The following is a 20,849-nucleotide window of genomic DNA, read 5'->3' on the forward strand; positions in this document are numbered from 1 at the left end:
TATATCGTACATATCCATTTTTTTAAATTTGATCTTCTTTTCATTTGTCATTCAGTTATTTTTTATATTTTATATACATATGTAGTTTCATTTTTTTCAGATTATACTTGATTTCAGTTTGTCAAATACATGTAACCCTTTTTTTTACCTTCTCAAACAAATGAAAAAAGCACGGTAATGTTAAATTAAAAAAAGAAAGAAAGAAACGTGATAACACAACAAGAAAATATCACATAATATTTGTTAAACAAAAGACTATTATACTTCATGTCACAGTGTGGGCAGGTCAAACACAAGTGCATTTGTCTGGATATACAGATTTTAAAAAGTAGGAATTTCTGGGGAAATTATTTTTAAATTCAGCATCTGGTGATTTTAAAATGTGTATGAATGAAGTTATATACCCTCAAAATTATAACGTGGTGAGTAACGACAGGTTTTGATGGTAATTTCTTACAAGAAGTACTCAGAATACGTTTTTACACCTAGTAGCTTCTTGTGGCTGCTCCCTTACTCACAAAGAGCTGATGCACCCCTGAGGAATTTGTGTCTCCTCCCATTCTCAAACTGTAAAATATTACACTATGAACCCACTACCTTTTTTATACAGCTTAAAATAGCTTAATTCATTTGCAAATCAAGAAAAGGATTTGATAATGTTTTTGATTTTTATTACTCTTAAAATGTTTAAAAAAAATCATTGCCACAAACTAAAAATAAATAAATAAAAGATACGTGTACTGTTGCTGTTTTACTGTAACTAATTTTCAGATAAACCTAATTATAAGGGAATCCATGTTGTGTGAGTGTATGTGTGTGTATCTGCATCCCAGCTGCATTATTTTTTTACTATAAAAATATATATATATTATAGTGACTGACAATAATTGTCTCCAAGTTACAATTTGAAGAAGCATATGTAGCTCTACAACACTGCTGGTGAGGCACATTGATGAGAAGGAAGTATCATTCAAAATAGCAGCAAAGTAGCTTTTAGTTCAGCTAAAGCCTCCAGTCAAAGCTGACACTATCGATAGAAGCTTGCAAAGTAATAGAGTAGTCATGACATGCAGAGGTAGATGTACATTGGTGCTAATGGCAATAGTACTCTCCCAGTTCCCCAGCGGGCCCCGGGGTTTCCATGTTTTTTGTTTGTTTTATTTACCAAGTTAAACACAAATCCATCAAAGCTGCTTCTAACAGTAAAATTCACCATTCGGCTCACAGTAAAAAATCAAGTAGATCTTCCACTCAGTGTCTGAGGCTGGGTGCTCGGATGTGTACTGGCTGACTCCCTGAGGCTGCGTGGCAGGGCCTGACAGAGCCACGGGCGCCAGGCCCTACCAAGCAGCCGGCAGAAGCACCCAGCTTAGGACCTCGGGGCTCTGGGCCCAGGGGCGGTCCACTCTGGCGTAGCTGGCATGCTGCTGCAGCGCCATGCTGCAGAGTGTTGCATGGCAAGTGATGTAGCAGATTTTTTGTGTCTTTTCTCACTGTCCCTCTCCCCCTGTTTTTCTTTCCCTCTCCTTTTCTTGAACTTCTCTTGTCTATGTCTTTCCCGTTCCTATCCCCGGTCATGTCTGATTGTAATAACTTAAAAGTTATAAATAAATACATACATAAATACACACACACACACACACACACACACACACACACACACACACACACACACACACACACACACACACACACACATAGAGCACACACACACACACACACACACATTATAAAGATCAATCAAGTGGACCAGTATGGCAAAGATGTAATGATCCATTTGGGCATTTGGGAAAATAAATCTTTTGGGCATTTTTCTTGGCCCTCAGACAATAATTGTGATTGCTACAGTGCCGAACGGGACAGGCAAAAACAAAGACAATAAAGCAAGCAAGATCTACTCGTTTTTTACTAACAGGTGAGGGCATCAGCCACTGGCAGGGCGTGTGGTAAGGGAAGATTGGCCCCCACATCATGGGGGGGCCTAAGATGTTTCCAGAGCGGTGGAGTCTAAGACGCGACTTGACACATAACATAGACAAACAGGCACACAGAGACACAAACATGCATTCCCACCATCATGCACACATATAAAAATATTCAGCACTCGCCCAACATGGAGACAAACAGAAATGAACACTGTACACACACTCACACTCCCCAAACATACTCTATACCCCCTGGTCCAGGTATCAGAGGGGCAATCTGCCCCCGGACCCAGTAGATGTTTCCCTTTGCTCTGGGGTGGAGACAAGCAGACCACCCCCGGTCTTGCAGCAGCAGTGAGCCAAATAATCAAGCATGTATATATAAAAGAGAGAAAGAGGTCAGTGCATAGAGCTAATTATAGCTCCTGTAATCTTGAAGTCATTGAAGTCATCTATGAGCTTCAAAGTGCATATTAAACAAATACGTAGGACAGCTACAAAATCTGAGACTGCAAAGCTGAGTGCAAATTTGTTAAATTAGACTTCTGTACACTCACCCAGACCACTTTGACTGCCTTTCCCTCACGCCAGCCTCCACCTGCAAAACCTGCAAGACACTCTCAGTTTAATTACTCCTCTTACCAGACCAACCGCCGCCATGACTGACACTCTTCTCTCTGTATTCCAGTACCACTGATCTTCCCTGCTGAGTCATGACCCTCTCCCTGAGTTTTTCCACCTAGTTCCAGTTGATGGTTCCCCGCATAGTTCACATAGGTAGCTCATGTCACCCTGGTATAAATCTTCATGGTCTGAGATATGTAGCCCTTCACCCTCTACGCCACAGACTTCAGCCACTGCACAGAGACCTGCCGTCTTTAGAAGTTTTCTGATGACTCTGTGGTGGTTGGATGCATCAGCAGGGGTGACGAGTCAGAGTACTGGGCTGTGGTCGACTCCTTTGTCACGTGGTGCGAGCACAATCATCCACAGCTCAACGTGGAAAAAACCAAGGAATTGATTGTGGAGTTTAGGACCCAGGAAACCCTTGACCCCTGTTTCAATCCACGGGGTCAACGTGGACTTTGTGGAGGACTATAAATACCTTGGAGTACACATAGACAATAAACTGAACTGGTTAAAAAACACTACTGCACTTTACAGGAAGGGCCAGAGTCATCTGTATTTTCTGAGGCGGCTGAGGTCCTTCAACATCTGTCAGACAATGCTCAGGATTTTCTGTGAGTCTGTTGTGGTCAGTGCTATCCTCTATGCTGTTGCATGCTGGGGCAGCAGGTTGAGGGTTGCTGATGCCAACAGACTCAATAAACTGATCCGCAAGGCCAGTAGTGTTGTGAGTATGGAGCTGGACTCTCTCAAGGTGGTGCCGGAGAGGCGAATGCTGTCCAAGATAAAGACAATGTTGGACAATACCTTCCACCCACTCCATGACATGCTGGTCAGTCACAGGAACACGTTCAGTGAGCGACTGAGATTACCAAAAAGCACCACTGAACGACACAGGAAATCATTCCTGCCTGTGGCCATCTCCCTGTACAACTCCTCCATCTAATACAATGTAAACACTGCAATAGTTACATCCTTTTCCATACGCTCTTTTCTTGCTCTGTATGTTGTTGTCTACTTTTTATTATTAAATAATTTAAAAGAATGGAAGTTGGTCAGAGCTCCTGTAACTGGCAGCCTCTCCCGTGGCGACATCTTGAAACAGATTTGGGGCTTTGGATTTCTTCGAATTTGTTTTTTTAGTGGAGTTCATTTCTGGTTGTGTGCAAATGTATTTTCATTTATGTGTGCATGCGTGGAGATCTGAGGTTGGTTGGTAGGGTGGACCTCTGCACATAATCGCATGTGTGTGCAAACATTTCTGTGTTTGGATTTCTTAGGATTTGGTTCCTTTGGTGGACTTCATTTCTGGTTGTGTGCAAATGTTAGAACATTCATGTCTGCATGCGTGGAGATCTGACGTTGGTTGGTCGGGTTGGACCTCTGTGCATAATCACATATTTGTGCAAACATTTGTCTGTTTCGATTTCTTGGAATTTGGTTCCTTTGGTTGAGTTTTGTCTCTGTTTGTGTTCAAATGTATTTTCGTTCATGTGTGCATGTGTGGAGATCTGAGGTTGGTCAGTAGAGTGGACCTCTGTGCATAATCACATGTGTGTGCAAACATTTTTGTGTTTGGATTTCATAATTTTGGTTCCTTTGGTGGAGTTCATTTCTGGTTGTGTGCAAAGTCATGTGTATTCATGTTTGCATGCGTGGAGATCTGAGGTTGGTTGGTAGGGACCTCTTTGCATAATCACATATTTGTGCAAACATTTCTGTGTTTGGATTTCTTGGAATTTGGTTTCTTTTGTAGAGTTTATAGAATTCCAGCATGATTACATTGCTTTGTTTTAGCATTATGCACCAAGTTAATTATTTAATGATGAATAACCCTATTTTTTGCAGTTAAGTCCAACTGTATTTAATTGAGTTGATCCAACCCATTCAAATTATTTTAGTCCAACAAAAATATTTAATCCTAGAAAGGCATTTATTAACATGGAAATCCTTTCCGTGATTTTTTTAAAATAAGTTTAAAATGATATTTTTTGGAGTCAGTAAACAAAGTCTAGTCTGGTTAACATAATAACTGATTACAAGGCTTGATACAGATTTTTATTTATATTTTTGTCCTTGACATGTTAAACTAATATAAATAGCAATACTTTTTTTCTTTTTCTGCCTCTTATAACACGAGTGATTTTCCTGTGGTTTGAAATCTTGTGTGATCTCGTGAATTTTGCAAGTCCAGGCTACTAACCACTCTTTCTAGATTATATCATCTCATATTAAAGTGGCTGAATTTCATGCAGATCCTACACAATATAATGATGTTCACCATATAAACAGTTGTTTTGTTTAAATTACAAGTTATAAATGTAACAACCACCCAATTTTATTTTTTGAGTGCTTTATTCAAAGCACACAAGGATTTCAGTTTGGCACCAGTGTTTTCGAGACTCCTTAGCTTTCCACCTGACTCTGCTCTCTCAGGTAAGTAAAAACATTTTTCTTTTTAGACTCGAATTGAATTATTTTTCTTTTTTTTAACTGCTTTCTACATTATACTAAAAACATCAAATATGTTAAGCAAGATATGAGGAATTATGTAGCAAAGAGAAAAAAGATAAATAACTCTAAATATGTCTTATATTTTAGATTCCTCAAAGTAGCCACACTTTGCTTTGTTGACAGCGCTGCAAACCCTTGGTCTTTTGTCAATGAGCATTATGATGTAGCCACCTGAACTGGTTTTCACTTTCACAGGTGTGCCTGGCAGTATACAGCTGACAGCCCTATGAAAAGTGTTAGACTTTTATGGCAAGAACCAATCAGCTAAGTGAATAAAAGTGACAGTCCATCATTTCTTGAAGAACTAAAGGTCAGTCAATCTGGAGAATTGGTAAAATTTTCAGTGTGTCCCCAAGTGCAGTCGCAAAACCCATCAAGTGCTATGACAAAACTGGGTCACATAAGTACCACCCAAGGAAAGGATGACCAAGAGTCACCTCTGCTGCACAGGATAAATTCATGTGAGTCTCAGAGATTGTAGTTAGTAACACCTCAGATTAGGGCCCAGATAAATGCCACACAGGGTTCCAGTAACAGACACATCTCTACATCAACTGTTCAGAGGAGACTGCACGAATCAGGTGTTATGGTCAAATAGTTGCTAAGAAACTACTACTAAGGAAAAGCAACAAGTAGAAGAGATTTGTTTGGGCCAAGAAATACAAGGAATGGACATTAAAACCACTGGAAAACTGTGCTTTGTTCTTCTGAGTCCAAATCTGAGATCTTTGGTTCCACCCCTTGTCTTTGTGTGCTTTCCTGGTGACACTGTTGGGGAGTTGAACAGTAGCACACTGAACCAGCATGGGTACCACAGCATCCTGCAGTGACATACCATCCCATTCGGTTTACGTTTAGTTGAACCATCATTTATTTTTCAACACCCAAATACACCTCCAGACTGTGTAAGGGCTGTTTGACCAAGAAGGACTGATGGAGTGGGAACTTGTTGGAAAACCATTTCTGGTGCCTACCTCATCTACAGACTGACTACCTCTCTCCAAAAAAGAGAATGTCAACAGTGTCCAAAGCAGTGATCAAAGCAAAGTGTGTGTGTCACGGTTCTGGGTCCATTGGACCCAGTATTTTGAGTTTATTATGTTTTGGTTTAATTTTGCATCATGGATTATTCTTTATGTTTCTCTGGTACTTTGTGTTTCAGTTATCTTGGTGTTTTGGATTGTTTTCTCATTCTCTTGTTATGATGATGATGATGATGATGATGATGATGATGATGATGATGATGATGATGATGATGATGATGATGATGATTAGAGTTTCATGTTTCTGTTATCCATGTTTTAGGAATTGTGGTTTCACTTACAGTTCAGTTCCATGTGTCATTTTCTGTCTGTCTCTCTGTGTTGAGTCCGTGTCTCTGAGTTGTGATTCATGTTTCCTGTTTTATTGTGAAAGTCTTTGTCTTATGTTAGTGTGTGCAGCTTTGTTCCCCCTGTCTCATTAGCCCTGATCTCTCCCAGCTGTGTCGCCCTCCTGTTGCCGATTCCCTCGTTACTACCCTGTGTATATAAGCCCTGTGTTTTCCCGTGCTTGGTGTTGCGTTGTACCCTCAGATTATGCCTGTGTGTTTTTTGTGGCAGTGGTTCATGGTCATTGCCATTGCTCAGTTTATGTTTTGTTTTATGACAGCAATAAAGCTGAGGTTTGAGTTACAGTTCAGTGTCTGAGTCCTGCGCTTGGATCCTCCTCTCCACCTGCCTGCACACAGAGCCCTGACAGTGTGTATTCTGTAGATTCTAAAATATATATTTTTTGTTTACTACATTCAATTCCAATGTGTTCATTCATAGTTCTGAAGCTTTGGTGAGAATCTACAATGTAAATAGTCATGAAAAAAAGAAACTATTAAATGAGAAGGTATGTTCAAACATTTAACTGATAGTGTATATAAAAAATGCTGATGTTATGCAATGGGATTGTGTACTCACATAAAAAAAATTTGATCTCGCATTTGTGTCACAGTGTTCAAAAAACACAGCATGATAGAGCAGGTACCCATGAAACAATCATATTTGGTCCATATTTTCTATCCTTTCTAATGATAAAGGAAGCATGTATGAGGTAAATAGAACTGGTCCTAGCACAGAACCCTGTGGAACTCCATAATTAAACTCAGTGTGTAAAGATAACTCTCCATTTAATAAATATTAATAACTGTAATAAAATATTATGGTCAACAGCATCGACTGCTGCACTGACGTCTAGCAGCACAAGCACAGAGTCCGCTGCCAGAGGCCACAATGGTCATTGTAATTAACTTTCCAGTGTCCCAATTTACCATCTTATAAAAATGTTTTCTCTCGTTCTGTTGCACATCTCCCCTGACACTCTCCTCTTCACCTCTCCTGTGCACCCGACCCGATTCTATGCACCCATGTCTCCCTAAACTGGTGTGTTTAAATCTGCAGCAGAAAATATGCACATACAGCCAAGCTATAACTAAGCACTAACAAGCTTTCTAAAAAATGGAATTAATTAAATATTTTTGATTTCACTTTCTGTAGATGCATGTCACATGTGCTGATGATGTATGAGTTTTATTTGGATAATGGCTTAGAGTATGTTTCTGCTTTAACTCAGATGCAGAAGGCTTTTGAAGATGCCTCCTTTGCTCTCAAAGTGGGAAACATGAGCGGTCCATAGCCACCTCCTGTACATGGATGACATCAAGCTGTATGCCAAGAGTGAACGAGACATCGATTCACTGATCCACACCACCAGGATATACAGCAATGACACTGGAATGTCGTTCGGACTGGAGAAGTGTAGTCGGGTAACCAAGTGAAGGAAGGTAGTCAGAACTGAGGGGATATAATTACCAGAAGGCAACATTTCAGACATAGAGCACAGTTACAAGTACCTGGGGATCCCACAGGCAAATGGGAACCATGAAGAGTCCGCTAGAAAGGCTGCAACCACCAAGTACCTGCAGAGGATTAGGCAAGTCCTGAGGAGTCAGTTGAACGGTAAGAACAAGATCCAGGCTATGAATATCTACACCCTGCCTGTGATCAGGTACCGTGCTGGGATAATAAGCTGGTCAAAGGAGCAGATAGAAGCCACTTAAGCCAAGGAAGTTCCTTACCACGCATAGAGGGTTTCCTCCCAAGTCGGGCAACCTGAGGCTGTATGCTAAGCAGAAGGAGGGAGGCCGGGGACTGGTGAGTCTCAGTACCACAGTCCAGGGTGAGACAACGAAAATCCACGAATACATCAGGAAGATGGCCCCAACCGACCGCGTGCTCAGTGATTACCTCAGCCGGCAGAAACTCAAGAAAGAGGAGGAAGAGGAGGAACCATCATGGAAGGACAGGCATGGTACCACCGGCAGATAGAGGAAGTGTCTGACATCCAGAAGTCCTACCAGTGGCTGGACAAAGCTGGACTGAAAGACAGCACAGAGGCACTAATCATGGCAGCACAGGAACAAGCTCTGAGCACAAGATTAATCGAGGCTGGGGTCTATCACGCATGCATACATGGAACGCAACAACTAAGTAGCTGGCATAGTATACACAAACATCTGTGCCGAGTATGGACCTGAAGTCCCAAGGTCAAAATAGGAGACTCCTCCTAGGGTGGTTAAGAATGGCCGAGCTAAGATCCTCTGGGATTTCCAGATACAGACAAAATAGTGGTGGCTAACCAACCGGACATAGTGGTAGACAAACAGAAGAAGACGGCCGTAGTGATAGATGTAGCGATACCGAATGAAAGTAATATCAGGAATAAGGAACACAAGAAGTTAGAGAAGTACCAAGGGCTCAGAGAAGAAGCTTGAGAAGATGTGCAGGGTGAAGGTGACGGTGGTCCCCGTGGTAATCGGAACACTAGCTGCAGTGACTCCCAAGCTAGGCAAGTGGCTCCAGCAGATCCCAGGAACAACATCCGAGTTCTCTGTCCAGAAGAATGCAGTCCTAGGAACAGCAAAGATACTGCGCAGCACCCTCAAGCTCCCAGAATATATATATTTGCTTGTTTAAGGTCTCCCTGGAAAACATATACTGTCATTTATAAAATTTGTGAATATGAAAGAAGGATAATGATAGTACCAAGATTGAAAATGTATTTTCATATTAATTTGAAATTTGCTTCATCAAACAATCCTTTATTGGCAGCAATCACAGCCTTGCAGACTTTCATTCAGATGGTCTGACTGATTTAAACGAGATGTTTCTCTTTTTTGTTTGTTTTTTATTATTTCTCTCCAGTGACATCACGTGCTTACTGGGATTCTCTCTATGAAACTGTATTTCTTTACCTTACACTTTAAAGTGCTTTGACGTGGTTATTGTTGTTGGCATTATATGAATAAAACAAAACTGTGTCCTGTGTGATTGTTATTGTTTTTGATTGTTTGTTTTTAAATGTGTGGAAATTTCTCCTGTACAATGTGGTTCTGATTTTCGGGTCACCATCTTGTAGAAAGCAACCGTTTCTTCACAAGTCAGTCCATGGGGGTGTCATGGTGTTATAAAATAGGGGAGGAAGCTAATGTGTTTACAGATCTTACACGTTCTGATTACAAAGACACCTCCAAAGTTCATTTTCTCCCACATGTTTAAGAAATGATGTCATCCGCTTTCCCGGTATATTTTCATTTGTTCTGCATTTCCTAAACTTTTTTTGAACCTATAGACTTAAAACCTGTTTACGTGTTCGTAGCATTCATTTTTAGTCTTTCGAGCACTCCTAGTGGGGCGTAAGTATAAAAGCTCTAATGAACTGCTCCCTCTCATGCCTCCATGCCGCCTGCGGTAATTTTCCTGTGTAGACTTTACGCACTGGATTCCTTCCTCTCATCTCTGAAATGTCGTGTGGAACAGCCTGGAGGCGGCGTAAAACCTTCCCATCCGCAAGCCTCTGTCCATTCTGCAGTACAGGACAGGCTGCCTCTCACACACACGTGTGTTTAATTTAGGTGAGTGTACGGCGCTGTGCCCCTGACAGCGCAGCGGTTTCCGTTACAAGGAAATGATGGAGGAGGAAAGTTTCTGACGCCTCTCTGCTCTCTCTCTCTCTCTCTCTCTCTCTCAGGGACAGTCCACAGGAAAGACTGGAGCTCATTAATCATTTGCGCAGTTTGCTCGTCCTCCTCGTAACATGTACATGTTGTCAGTGTAAAAAAAACTGCATGTGTTTTGGATTAAAAGGGTGTTCTACACTGAAATGTCTCACCATTGGAAATGCAGCTCCACGCCTGTCTGTTGCTTTTTATCGTCACAACAGGTAAGAACGCCCGCCCGCCGCTGACATGTTAGATGTTATTGTGCTATTTGCTATTCTTTTGTCTTTAAATTAGGCTAAATCAAAGTGATATGCACACTGTCGGTATGGAATAGCGTTTTGTTCTCGGATCAACCTCAATATTATTGGGGTTAGTCAATGGAAATAAGATGTTCTGTAAGCTCTGAAATTCTCTGTTTAAATTAACCTTTTGGTTGTACTTCCCTCAGCTTATTCCCACAAATGCAGTTTGAGCTGTAAAAGTCTAACAAGGTTTTTCTCTTTCTCTTCTCAGATAAAGCGCGAATCACGAGAATCATAATGACATTTATTTCTGGTATTTTTAGAGCTGTTTCTGCCTCCTGATGTTCTCAGTGAATACATGAAATATATTCATGATTTACAGTAGGAGTCAGGTTGAGCAGTATATAACTTAACATGCTGTGAAAATGTGTTGTTCCAACTGTGCCGTGAGCTGGGAATCTGTCGGAAAGATCTTATCTCCCTCTGTGGTGTTACACAGAGCAATGTTATGTTGTTGTGATTTCCACTCTGTCTCTTCTCACCCTGTCTCTCTCTCTCTGTTATTGTGTTTGTTCCTGGTTTTCCAGTCCAGGAAGATGAGAGGAATTCCTCGGAGGACCACTCAACCCAACATCCAGACCTAGACCCCACTCAATGGTTTCCAACAGGAACCAGCTTTACAAATAGTCCTCCTGTTGATCAAGAAGTGACGAGAGGCATGAAGGAGGGCAGAGATCACACCTACGATGGTCTGGAGAGGAGTTTTGCACCTCTGTCTGTGTCTAGTGCCTCCTCTCTGGATCAAGGACTGCTGAACCCCACCTCACCCCAGCAGGGACTCCCTGTCGCTGGGAGAAGTGATAGGGAAACTCTCCCTCTTCCTGAGGAAAAACCAAACAATGGAGCGGAAACATCTGGAGCTGCTCACCTCACCGATGGGCCCATGGCTGCCAGAAATACAACACACCCATATTTTCAGCATGGACTCAGTGCAGGCCCCAATACAAGCACACCCTCAAACCCGACTGAAAAAAGCCTTCAAACTCTGATGGCATTGACAGAGGAAACAGCCAGTAGTTCAGCTCTCATGCTTGACAAAGCTATACAAGATACATCCGTTCAGACATCTAAAAACACAGGCAAAGATGTTGCCACACAAATGGATCAAAGAGTGTCCAGCGCCAGCGTTCCTCTCCGTACTTCTGCTCCAGCTGAGCTATCTTCCTCCAGGACAGGTCATACAGGCATAACCGCACATAGTGTGGGTGTTAGTGGGACATCTGGAGATGAACAGCCTCATTCCTGGAGGAGCCAGAGAAGCACAGACAGACATAATTCTGACCTGACCTTTGCTGTCACTTCTGACCCTTTAAAATCCTCCATCAAAACACTGCAGGATGACTTCAGTGCACAAACCCACACTGAACCCACTGCATCATCATCATCTTCAGAAGTTTACAGCGGCACTCATTCATTCAACACCCACTTCACAGAGCTCAACAACGTTGTTAGCACTGTGGAGGCTGATCCAGTTCATCCAAACATAAGTCAAATTAACTCATTTGTATCTGTTGCTGCTGCTCAGACTGACACATCTGAGTTGCCTGATAAGTTTGAACAAACTGAGATGACGCTCCCATCTTCCTCAAGGAGTCTAACAGACTCTCCTCAAAGCACAGAGAGCCCCACACATTCTGCTTACACGTCATCTTTATTTACACAGACAGACAAAGAGACACAAACGGCAGTAGAAAGTGCACGCGGAAATATCATTGATGCGCACCCGACTAGAAACACTATCCCTTCCCCACCTGGTATTACCAAGGCTTACAGTTGGACTTCAGGGTTCACCGATTCTTCTTCTACACCCGGGGCAGCGCTGACCGTGGGAGGTGTAACCCAAAACTCAGCCATCACAGGAACCACTGGAGTGACATACACTCTGCATCCTGCTCACACACTCCTACGTGATGACTCGCCCACAGATTCTACTGCTGTTGCTGTTTCATCTTCCACCACATCCACAGAGTCCTCTACAGCTTTGTACACACTCCACACACACAGTACATTTCCTGATAGTTCACACCCTGCTTTAACCTCGTCTGTGTCTCAGACCATGGACCACACAGTCAGCAAAGCCACGCCTTCACCTCCACAAATGTCACCTCCTACACACAATCACCCGCCTCCTCAGACTTCTACTAATATGTCACCAACACGTAACCAATCCCAACCCCTAATTATTACTACTACTGCACATACTCCTCTCCTTTCTACTGTAACATTAGATTATGGACATGGAGCTGGAGAAGAACAAGTAGAAAAGTATAAGTTCTGGCAGTGGTCTTCCAGCAGCACGACCACACGCACTCCCACATCTGGACTACCACAGCAACCTCCACAGCAGACAACCATGCATCCCAGCCAGGAGCCCTCTTCTGCTTTAACCTCCACACCTGCTCGAAGCTCCACAAACAGTCCCAAGTTCTACATCGTGCCAGATCAGCCTGCTGCCATCAGAGGTACTTCCCAAACACCACTGAAGTGTTTTACGTTTAGGTAAATATCCTGATTATATATCCAGAAGTCCTGAAATTAGTTTATTTACTTGTTCTGTCCAGTAGAGTCAGTTGAGCTGCTGCTGCAGATAGTTGTAGAAGAGCCCATGTTGGCTTCAAATGTCAATTTGGAGAACGACACTACTACCTGGGTGAGGGATTGTACAGTAACACACACTGGCACAAAAAAGCAGAAATAATCAAATAATTAAGTATTTTTGACTTCAGCTGAGTAGTTTTTACAGAGTTCTCAATTAAGGTTTCTTTCAGATGAAGCCATACCTACAGAAAGCCCCGGGGTTCAGCCGGCTGCTGGGAGTCTGGAGCAGGTGAGGTGGTGCAGACAAGCTGAAAATGAAAGGCACCTCCAGGCTCTTTCTAGATTTCAATTAGCTCCACCTTGTCTCTCAATATGCACTGTCCATTTCTCAGTTGTGTGTGTTTCCTATCCCAGGTTATGGGACGTTAAATACATCATTTCTGCTAGGGGAAGATATAAACTCTCAGACATAAGTAAACACAATTAAAACATCACAAAAATCCACCAGAGTTAAACATCATTAGGGGAAAAAATGTGAAAAAAACATAATAAATTCTTCATCATCCTTCTGCATTTTTCTCCCCTTTCTTAAGTATTAACCTTTTTTTTTTTTTTTTTTTTTTTTTTTTTTTTTTTTACCCATGCAGCTAATGGGACTTTGGAAACTAAAGTCAGTGTCCATTAAATTATGTAATGGTCTCTAACCTCTATGTTGCTTTCCCGACATTAATTTTATTAGCCATCCCTCAGTTTGTCAACAGGGCTCAGATAATTTCCCAACTGGAATGTTTTGATCTAACTAAAGCACAGTGGAAATTGTAATTGGGTTATGCTTTGGGATCGGTCACAGAAAGTTGCGTAAAAGGAGGTAAATCTCCAGTTCTGTTTTTGTTCCAGTGGCCGTGCAGTGCAGAGCCTGCTGGAGTTCAAAACCAGCAGAGCTTTGGAGTGGCTCAGCATAACAGAACCCACATCACTGCTGGAGCGTACTGGACTAGCCCAGGCTGTTCGCAACAAGAGGACATTCAGGACTTCCAGGATCACCAACATCACAGTCGGAGGTAAGCCCGTGTTCAGGTGCCGGTCTGCAGGCAGCTGACTGAAGCCCTGGTGGCTGAGCAGTTTGGGAGGAGTCTGGTTGCCTTTTCATGCACATTGTTCTTAATATCTTTCCGTTCATTTCCTGTCATCTTTCTGCAGAAGACTGGGTGTTTGTGTTTGTCATCAATGTCAAAAATTGACACCAAGATGTCCTGAGTTTCTTCATTAACCTGAGAGAAAGTTCCTTTTTTTTTTTTTTTTTTTTTTTAACGTCTTAATTCAATTAACCCAGATACAGGAAAACTGATGTAAACATCGTAACTCAGTTAGCCTGACTCAGTTAAGCTCAAAATCTAATTATGAAAAATCTAATTATTCTACCTGGCTTGGTCTAACAAACTTTTTCTTCTTTACTATAGCGTGGAGTCATTTTATTTGTTTCCATTTTAATGTTTGGCATCAGAAAAAATCTAAAATGCAGAAGTGCTGCAGTGTAGTTTAAATAGTCATTTGGTAAAAAACGCAGTAGGTTCAGTGATTCATTTTTGTACTGCAAGCTTGTTAGAGGCATAACATGTGAGGAGAGCACATGCTACAGACATCTTCACCAGAAAAGCAAGAGTGATGTCATGTAGCTTTAAGATGAGAATTATTCTAAAAGTGGGGAAACTTTATAATACATTTTTTATATTTCTCCAGGTGATAAAGTAAAACCTTTAAGATACTGAAAATGTGGCCGGTTCATTTCCATTTTCAGGGGATGCTCAGCCATCGAAACTCATGTCATGAAGCACTTGATGCGCATTTCTTGTGCTGATGTTAATGCCAGAGGAAGTTTGGAGTCGGAGTGTTGGTGACTTTTACACACTATGTACCTCACCACTTTGTGACTTTATGTGATCGGTTACTTTGGTGACTGTTACAACTACCTGGTGTGGAGATCCCTTTTTAAATGGTGGAAATCTTGGAAGGAAGAGATTTGACAAATTGAATTATTGCAATGAAACCATCCTTGCAATAACAGTCCAACACTTGAATTCAGTTAACTCTTTAGAAAGACACATTTTTTTTCACAACTCAGTCCAGGGCCACACCTGTGGTCACAGGACTGAAAACACCTGAGCTCAAAGATCAAGCGATGTAACCTTTTGTCCATACAGTGCACATACTTGTAACAATTTTTGAAATACGGATTACTGTTTAGACCAAATAAGAAACATTATCAGCTGGTTAATGGAGAACCTAATCAACAATTGTTAAGTTAAGTCTCAAGTATCTCAAGTACAACTGAAAATTCAGCCTTGTGACACATTAGCTTAATGTGTAATTGCATGATATTCACGTGACTACTAAAAACTTCAGTGCCTGTCTGATTTTTGGATGCATATATCATTACAATGAGATCACTTTATGATAAGAAAATTTAAAAAAAATGGCACCACCTTTATTATTTTCTTTAATTCTTTTTAAACATGCCTTCCCCTCAGGTCTGCAGGGCGACATCTGTGACTGGTTGCTGCAGTGCTCTGCAGGATATAAGTGTGTTTCCCAGCCTGGCACTGCCAACTACAGCTGTTCCTCAGTCTGCCACTTTGACTACTGCCACCATCACGGCATCTGCACACACCATCCACACCAGCTTCCAGTTTGCCGGTAAGAACGTTAAAAGGAAAAGCAAATCTTTTTGTTCACCCAGGCATATTTTGTTTGCATGTGTAAATGACTTGTATTTGGGCATTAGCTGCCTTGCAGGTGACGATTTCTGGTTCATGGGTGAGAGGTGCGATGTCAGGATGACCCGCGCACGTCTCATTGGTGCGTGCCTTGCCATCTTACTCATCATAGTGACAGTGATCATCATTTTGGCGTTTGTGGCAGTGCGACGCTATCGAGCAATTCTGATTCAGGCCAAAGTAGACCAGACTCGCAGCAGGTAGGAAAAGGTTTTTATTAAGACGCACCTACAGTTCAAGCGTATGCATATTTTGTTAATTATACAATTTTTCTAATTTTGCCTTTCTGCACCACCACAGTGGATTTTTTTTTATTATTATATTTATATATTATATATTAATTAAAACTGAAAGATTGCTCTTCAGTCACATCTTGTTTGCTTTTAGATCCATTGTGGTTTTTACTGCAAAGGTTACATTTTTTTTGGACGATAAGTACTTCCATAAACCTTAAAATTTATAGTAAAAACGTGCATATTTGTGACGTACAGTAAATCGCAGTAGTCACAATAGGTGAAAGTATTCTGTTGTGATCCATGAGAGAAAAACCAGAGACTGACATAAACGCACATGCTCTTCAGTAACTGTAAACACTCATTGCCACTAGGTGGCACAGTCTAGCTGACAACGCACATACTAAGGATGAAGGTGGAACTGGATTGCTGGCTCAATCTGAATGTCTAACCTCCACATATGCTGACAGCTGAGCACACAGACACAGTCATTGATACTGTGACATGTTTCATTAGGGTGCTGGGCCAGGAGATGAGGAAACCTATTAGTTGTTCCTGAATGGAAATGCCTCCTACACAACTAATATTAGAGGTGTATGCATGGTAATATTAGTAAATCCAGCATAAATGCAATCTCAATTCTGTGTACTTTCTTTTCATATTAATGTTTGTTTTTAAACCTCGGGTGTTCCTCCAAGTATAGTCTGGAAAAAATGACCTTGTGGTTTTGGATGGTTCTAATATGATGGCGTGCAGAGACTTGGATTCAGCTTCATGAAAGTCTACCTACAAGGATTCTTGTGTCGAAGCACTTTTCATTTGAACCTTAATAACAAACTGAGACTGCAAGAGGCAAAAGCATATTGATCTTAATCAAGATACTGTTTGTTTGACTGAATATTGAGCATGTACAAAGACAAAGATCAGACAGGAAGTAATAAGTCTGAAGCTAAGCCTTAAGTCCAGTATGTCTAGAGTAGGAAATGTGTGTTTTCCAGGAAATTGGGGCCTCTTTGGAGTCATCTTTTTAAACATCCCAAGTAGCTGATGATTGCCCGAGTTTAGAGAAACTTTGCAAAGCATATAATTTAGCACAGGAAAATATTTTAAAATTAGCCTAAAATAAGTTATTCCAGAGGATTTTTATACAAATAATGGGGAGGATTTACCTTTTATAACTTTATATATCTTAGAGCAGTAATCTCCTGCCAGTATACACAAACCCTGGTTGTAAACTAGAGTTCATTACAAAACTGCTGACAACTACTGGTTTCAGGGCAATGGCTGGGTTTTAAAGGTGTTTATAAGTGGAACTTATGCTATTAAAATAACTTGGAAAAATCACCTGTGCCCATTAAATGGGGATTAAGCTGTATAGTTTTATATTGTTCTTGATCTGCAATGTTTTAAACAAATCTGTTAATGTTTCTTCTTACCTGTTGATCTATTTCTGGTAAATGGAAAGTTATTCACTGGCAAGGGGCAGTCATGTGTCACTGTGACACATCAGTTCATTCATGAAACATAACATCATCTGTATGAGCGGGGTCATCTCCGACCTTTCTGCTGTCATAGGAGTTCTTTGTTCCTTGGTGAAACTGAGCAGCTTTGTGAAGAGCTTTTAAGAAGAAACTCTTTTTAGGGGTAAAATAAGAGCTTCTATGAATGCCACAGAGATAAGGTTCAAGTTATGACCCCACATTGTAAAAGGGCTGTCTCCCATCGACTAGGTTGATTTTTTTTTTTTTTTTTTTTTTTTTTTTCCTTCTTGAAATTTTGTTCATGTGAAACGTTTAAAGCTGGCACACAATTGTTAAAAAAAAAAAAAAAAAAAAAAAGGAAAACCCAGATTGCAAAGAGAAGCAACAACAACAAGCATTGTACCCTGTGACCTCTCACGATTTTGTTTGCGCAGCTATCGCAGATTCAACCACTTTGATGAGCTGTCAGGTCGCTTCTGGTTGCGCTCGTGGGCGGGATCAGCAGACTCATTGGACAATCCTGCCTTCACACGCTCCGATGAGTTGCTGCATCTGCGAGCGCTTGACCGCCCCTGCTGTTACCACGACGACACGCTGTCACTGGCTTCCACCTGCCCCAGCCACGGAACACGAATCAACACAATCTACCCCCACAGGTATATACAGCGTACACACACACACACACACACACACACACACACACACACACACACACACACACACAGTGTTCATTGTCTGACAGTGAGTTGTGTGTTCCAAAATGTGGGAGAGTTTTCAGTGAAAAGCTTCTCTGTTCTCACCAATGCCACTCTTGAAGCTTAAAAACAAGCTTGGTTCACAGTTATCAGTGATGGTCACCTTGGAATATTTACATGTTTTAAAGCCAGTAAAGCTAAAACTGTTTCTTACTGACATTTTTTTTTTTTTTTTGTATTGACAGCATATGGAATATAAGGAATTCTATATTCGGATTCTAAATCCCATGTTACTTTGGACCCTAAGGTCAAACTTTCATAAAATGTATTTTATCTTAAAACTGCTTAAAATTCTTCTGCCTGTGTTTGCATTGGCAGCATTTAGGAAATTATCCTGGTACATGGAGATTGTAAATCTCACATCATAGCTTGCATCCAAATATCATGTAACATTTGACCTCTGACTTCCCTTTTACATTTCAAATCTGCCTTTCTTTCAGTCTTACCCCAAAATGTGTTATAGCTTTAAAGAAATCGTTGTCAAGAGAATGAGCTGCCTAGTAAGAAATACACTGTAATAAAATATTATATAATCGGCTCAAGTTATTCATGTCCCAGTCACTCTCCAAATGCTCCAGAATGGCATCAACAGCATATATCCAGGTCAGGTGGGGAATATCAGACTCTAGTAGCCCGATAAATCAATTATTAAAATAAGAAGAAGAAATTGAAACTAATAAATCACCCACCGTATAGATGTTTTGGAGAGGGGACAATCTATTTTTGTAGTGGACATGTTGTTGTTTTTTAAGGCTGTAAAGCTGGCCATTTTAACATGGATGGGAGTCTGTGGACATTGACTCGCTTTTGGAGCCAGCCTCAAGTTGCCATTAGAGAGCATGCAGTATTTGGCACTTCAGCAGAAGTCGCAAATACCTTCTGTTCGCCACCTCTGCATCTCACTAATACATGGTAGTTTCAATAAAATGTCAGATTTTGATTCATAAGCACAGAGTCCAAATTTCTAGTCAGTTCCTGGAGAGTTAATGTTGAAATGGAGTTTCTAATTAAACTCTGAGGCATTAGCGTGAGCTCTAAATGTGTGTGAGGTGCTTTTAATTGCCAGTGCCCACAGCAGCTAACGCTAATGAATGTATCATGTGCAGCAGAGGTTTCTCCAAGAAGTAGGATGTTAGGGCATCAGTGGACTGGGCCTCCAAAATAATCCAAACTAAACTCACTTCATATAGTTTGGAATAAGTTGAACTGGATAGGAAATGAAATGAACTATCCATAATTAACTGCAGGACTTAACACAACATAATAATTTGTACATAAATGCAAAATACACTTGAGTCTAGTTTAAATGTTAATAAGTAATCTCTCTAAAAACCCACTCATTCAAAGATTTCACTACTCACTTCCCTAACTGTTGCTTAAAATAGCTACTAATTTGAGCTTGAAGTGATTAAATAATGTAAATAATCCTTTTGCATCCTGTAGTTCCCAGTATGGATGGAGGGGGAGTGAGATGAGCATGGGGGATGGTGTGCTGGACTCGGGTAAGGCCAGTGACCTTTCAGTGTGTAGCTGGCCAGTGGAACCCATTCACTGGACTCCATTTCCACTTCTGCAGCAACTGGCTTCTCACAGGACACCCACAGTGAGTGTGTGACTGTACATGTGGTTTCCATGAGAGTTTCGGTAAGATACAAATGTCTGCGTGGTTTCACAGTTTGAATGATGCGATGTTTCTCTATGAAACCAGGTCAGGGTGTCACGACCACGGTCCTACTGTGAAGGCATGGAGCTTGTAGACATGGGGAAGAGCTGGACTGCTTGACTTGCATATGGAGGATTCAATCTGTTCTGACACTGGTTTTTACAGTTTATTAATGCATTGTAAAGTTAAAATATTTGTGTTTTGTTAATAATAATAAAAAAGTAAGGCAGTAAATGTATAAATGTGTACACCTTTCTTTGAAAGATTAAATCTGTTTCTGATGCTGAGATGTTAACTGCATGTCTGTCATGTGTGGTACAAGGTCTTGGAAAATGTTCTACTGTTACTCAGGGCATCAATATATTGTATTTACTTTTGGAATTAAAGCCATCAAAGGATATTTATACTCTACTTACTTTCAATAACAACTGAAGACTTTACACTTACGAATACAATAATAAGATAAAAACACAAAGATGTTCTCACATTTTAGTACAGGCTAATTGATTTAAGTACTAGCTGAAATATTTTTAGTTACCACCCCTGCTTCCAAGGAGCAGGACTTTTTTGTAATTTTTCCAAGTGGTCCTGAACAATAGTTCTCCAGGCTTTCTTCAAAGTTCCTATTTGGACACTGGCTGCTTCCTGACAGGAGAGATGCATCAGGATCTTCACCTGATCCAGTTGATCCATCAGTGGAAAGGTCAAGAAGTCATAGTTAAGGAAAGGAAACTGGGAGAAAAGGGTGAAGTGTGCCTAATTTCATAAGAAGTGTACTGAAAATCAGTGGCAGAAGGTCTGATGAAGGGGTAAATCCAAACTGGAATTTATGTATTTTTTTTGGTTCACATCATTGTCTTTTTATGAAGGAGGTAGGGAGAGCGCTACCACAGTGAGTGTCTACATTAATCTGTAAAACACATTGGAGGCTCTGTCAGCCAGTGGTGTTGGAGATCTTGTCAGAATTGATGGAATTATGAACACAGAAGAAGTGCTGTCAAATTTAGA

At 41.0% G+C, this 20,849-nt stretch overlaps 1 protein-coding gene across 3 annotated transcripts; it reads left to right on the top strand.

Annotated features, from left to right (window-relative positions):
• The first annotated feature begins 9,821 nt into the window (after window positions 1–9,821).
• vap (vascular associated protein) lies at window positions 9,822–20,252 on the top strand. 3 transcript variants are annotated; one of them, XM_085409416.1, is made up of 11 exons: window positions 9,822–10,008; window positions 10,125–10,316; window positions 10,925–12,859; window positions 12,959–13,047; window positions 13,166–13,224; window positions 13,833–13,996; window positions 15,464–15,629; window positions 15,718–15,909; window positions 17,858–18,079; window positions 19,622–19,781; window positions 19,887–20,252. In XM_085409416.1, the coding sequence occupies exons 2-11, from the start codon at window positions 10,274–10,276 to the stop codon at window positions 19,959–19,961; spliced, it is 3,105 nt and encodes a 1,034-aa protein (XP_085265542.1). In that variant the 5' UTR covers window positions 9,822–10,008; window positions 10,125–10,273; the 3' UTR covers window positions 19,962–20,252. The 3 variants fall into 3 exon arrangements, with proteins under 3 accessions (XP_085265542.1, XP_085265544.1, XP_085265543.1); XM_085409418.1 differs by having other exon boundaries at window positions 12,962–13,047; XM_085409417.1 differs by lacking the exon at window positions 9,822–10,008 and having other exon boundaries at window positions 10,049–10,316.
• Window positions 20,253–20,849: the final 597 nt, after the last annotated feature.

Source organism: Rhamphochromis longiceps, linkage group LG6, assembly GCF_057381845.1.
Source record: "Rhamphochromis longiceps isolate RC_006_pf linkage group LG6, R_longiceps_female_GT1.1, whole genome shotgun sequence".
Taxonomy (NCBI): Eukaryota; Metazoa; Chordata; class Actinopteri; order Cichliformes; family Cichlidae; genus Rhamphochromis; species Rhamphochromis longiceps.

Bases quoted from the DNA above. Each gene is read 5' to 3' on its own strand.
- vap (XM_085409416.1), top strand. From the start codon at position 10,274: ATGCAGCTCCACGCCTGTCTGTTGCTTTTTATCGTCACAACAG. The intron at 10,317-10,924 runs GTAAGAACGCCC...CTGGTTTTCCAG, and splicing joins GCTTTTTATCGTCACAACAG to TCCAGGAAGATGAGAGGAAT. The intron at 18,080-19,621 runs GTATATACAGCG...TGCATCCTGTAG, and splicing joins AACACAATCTACCCCCACAG to TTCCCAGTATGGATGGAGGG.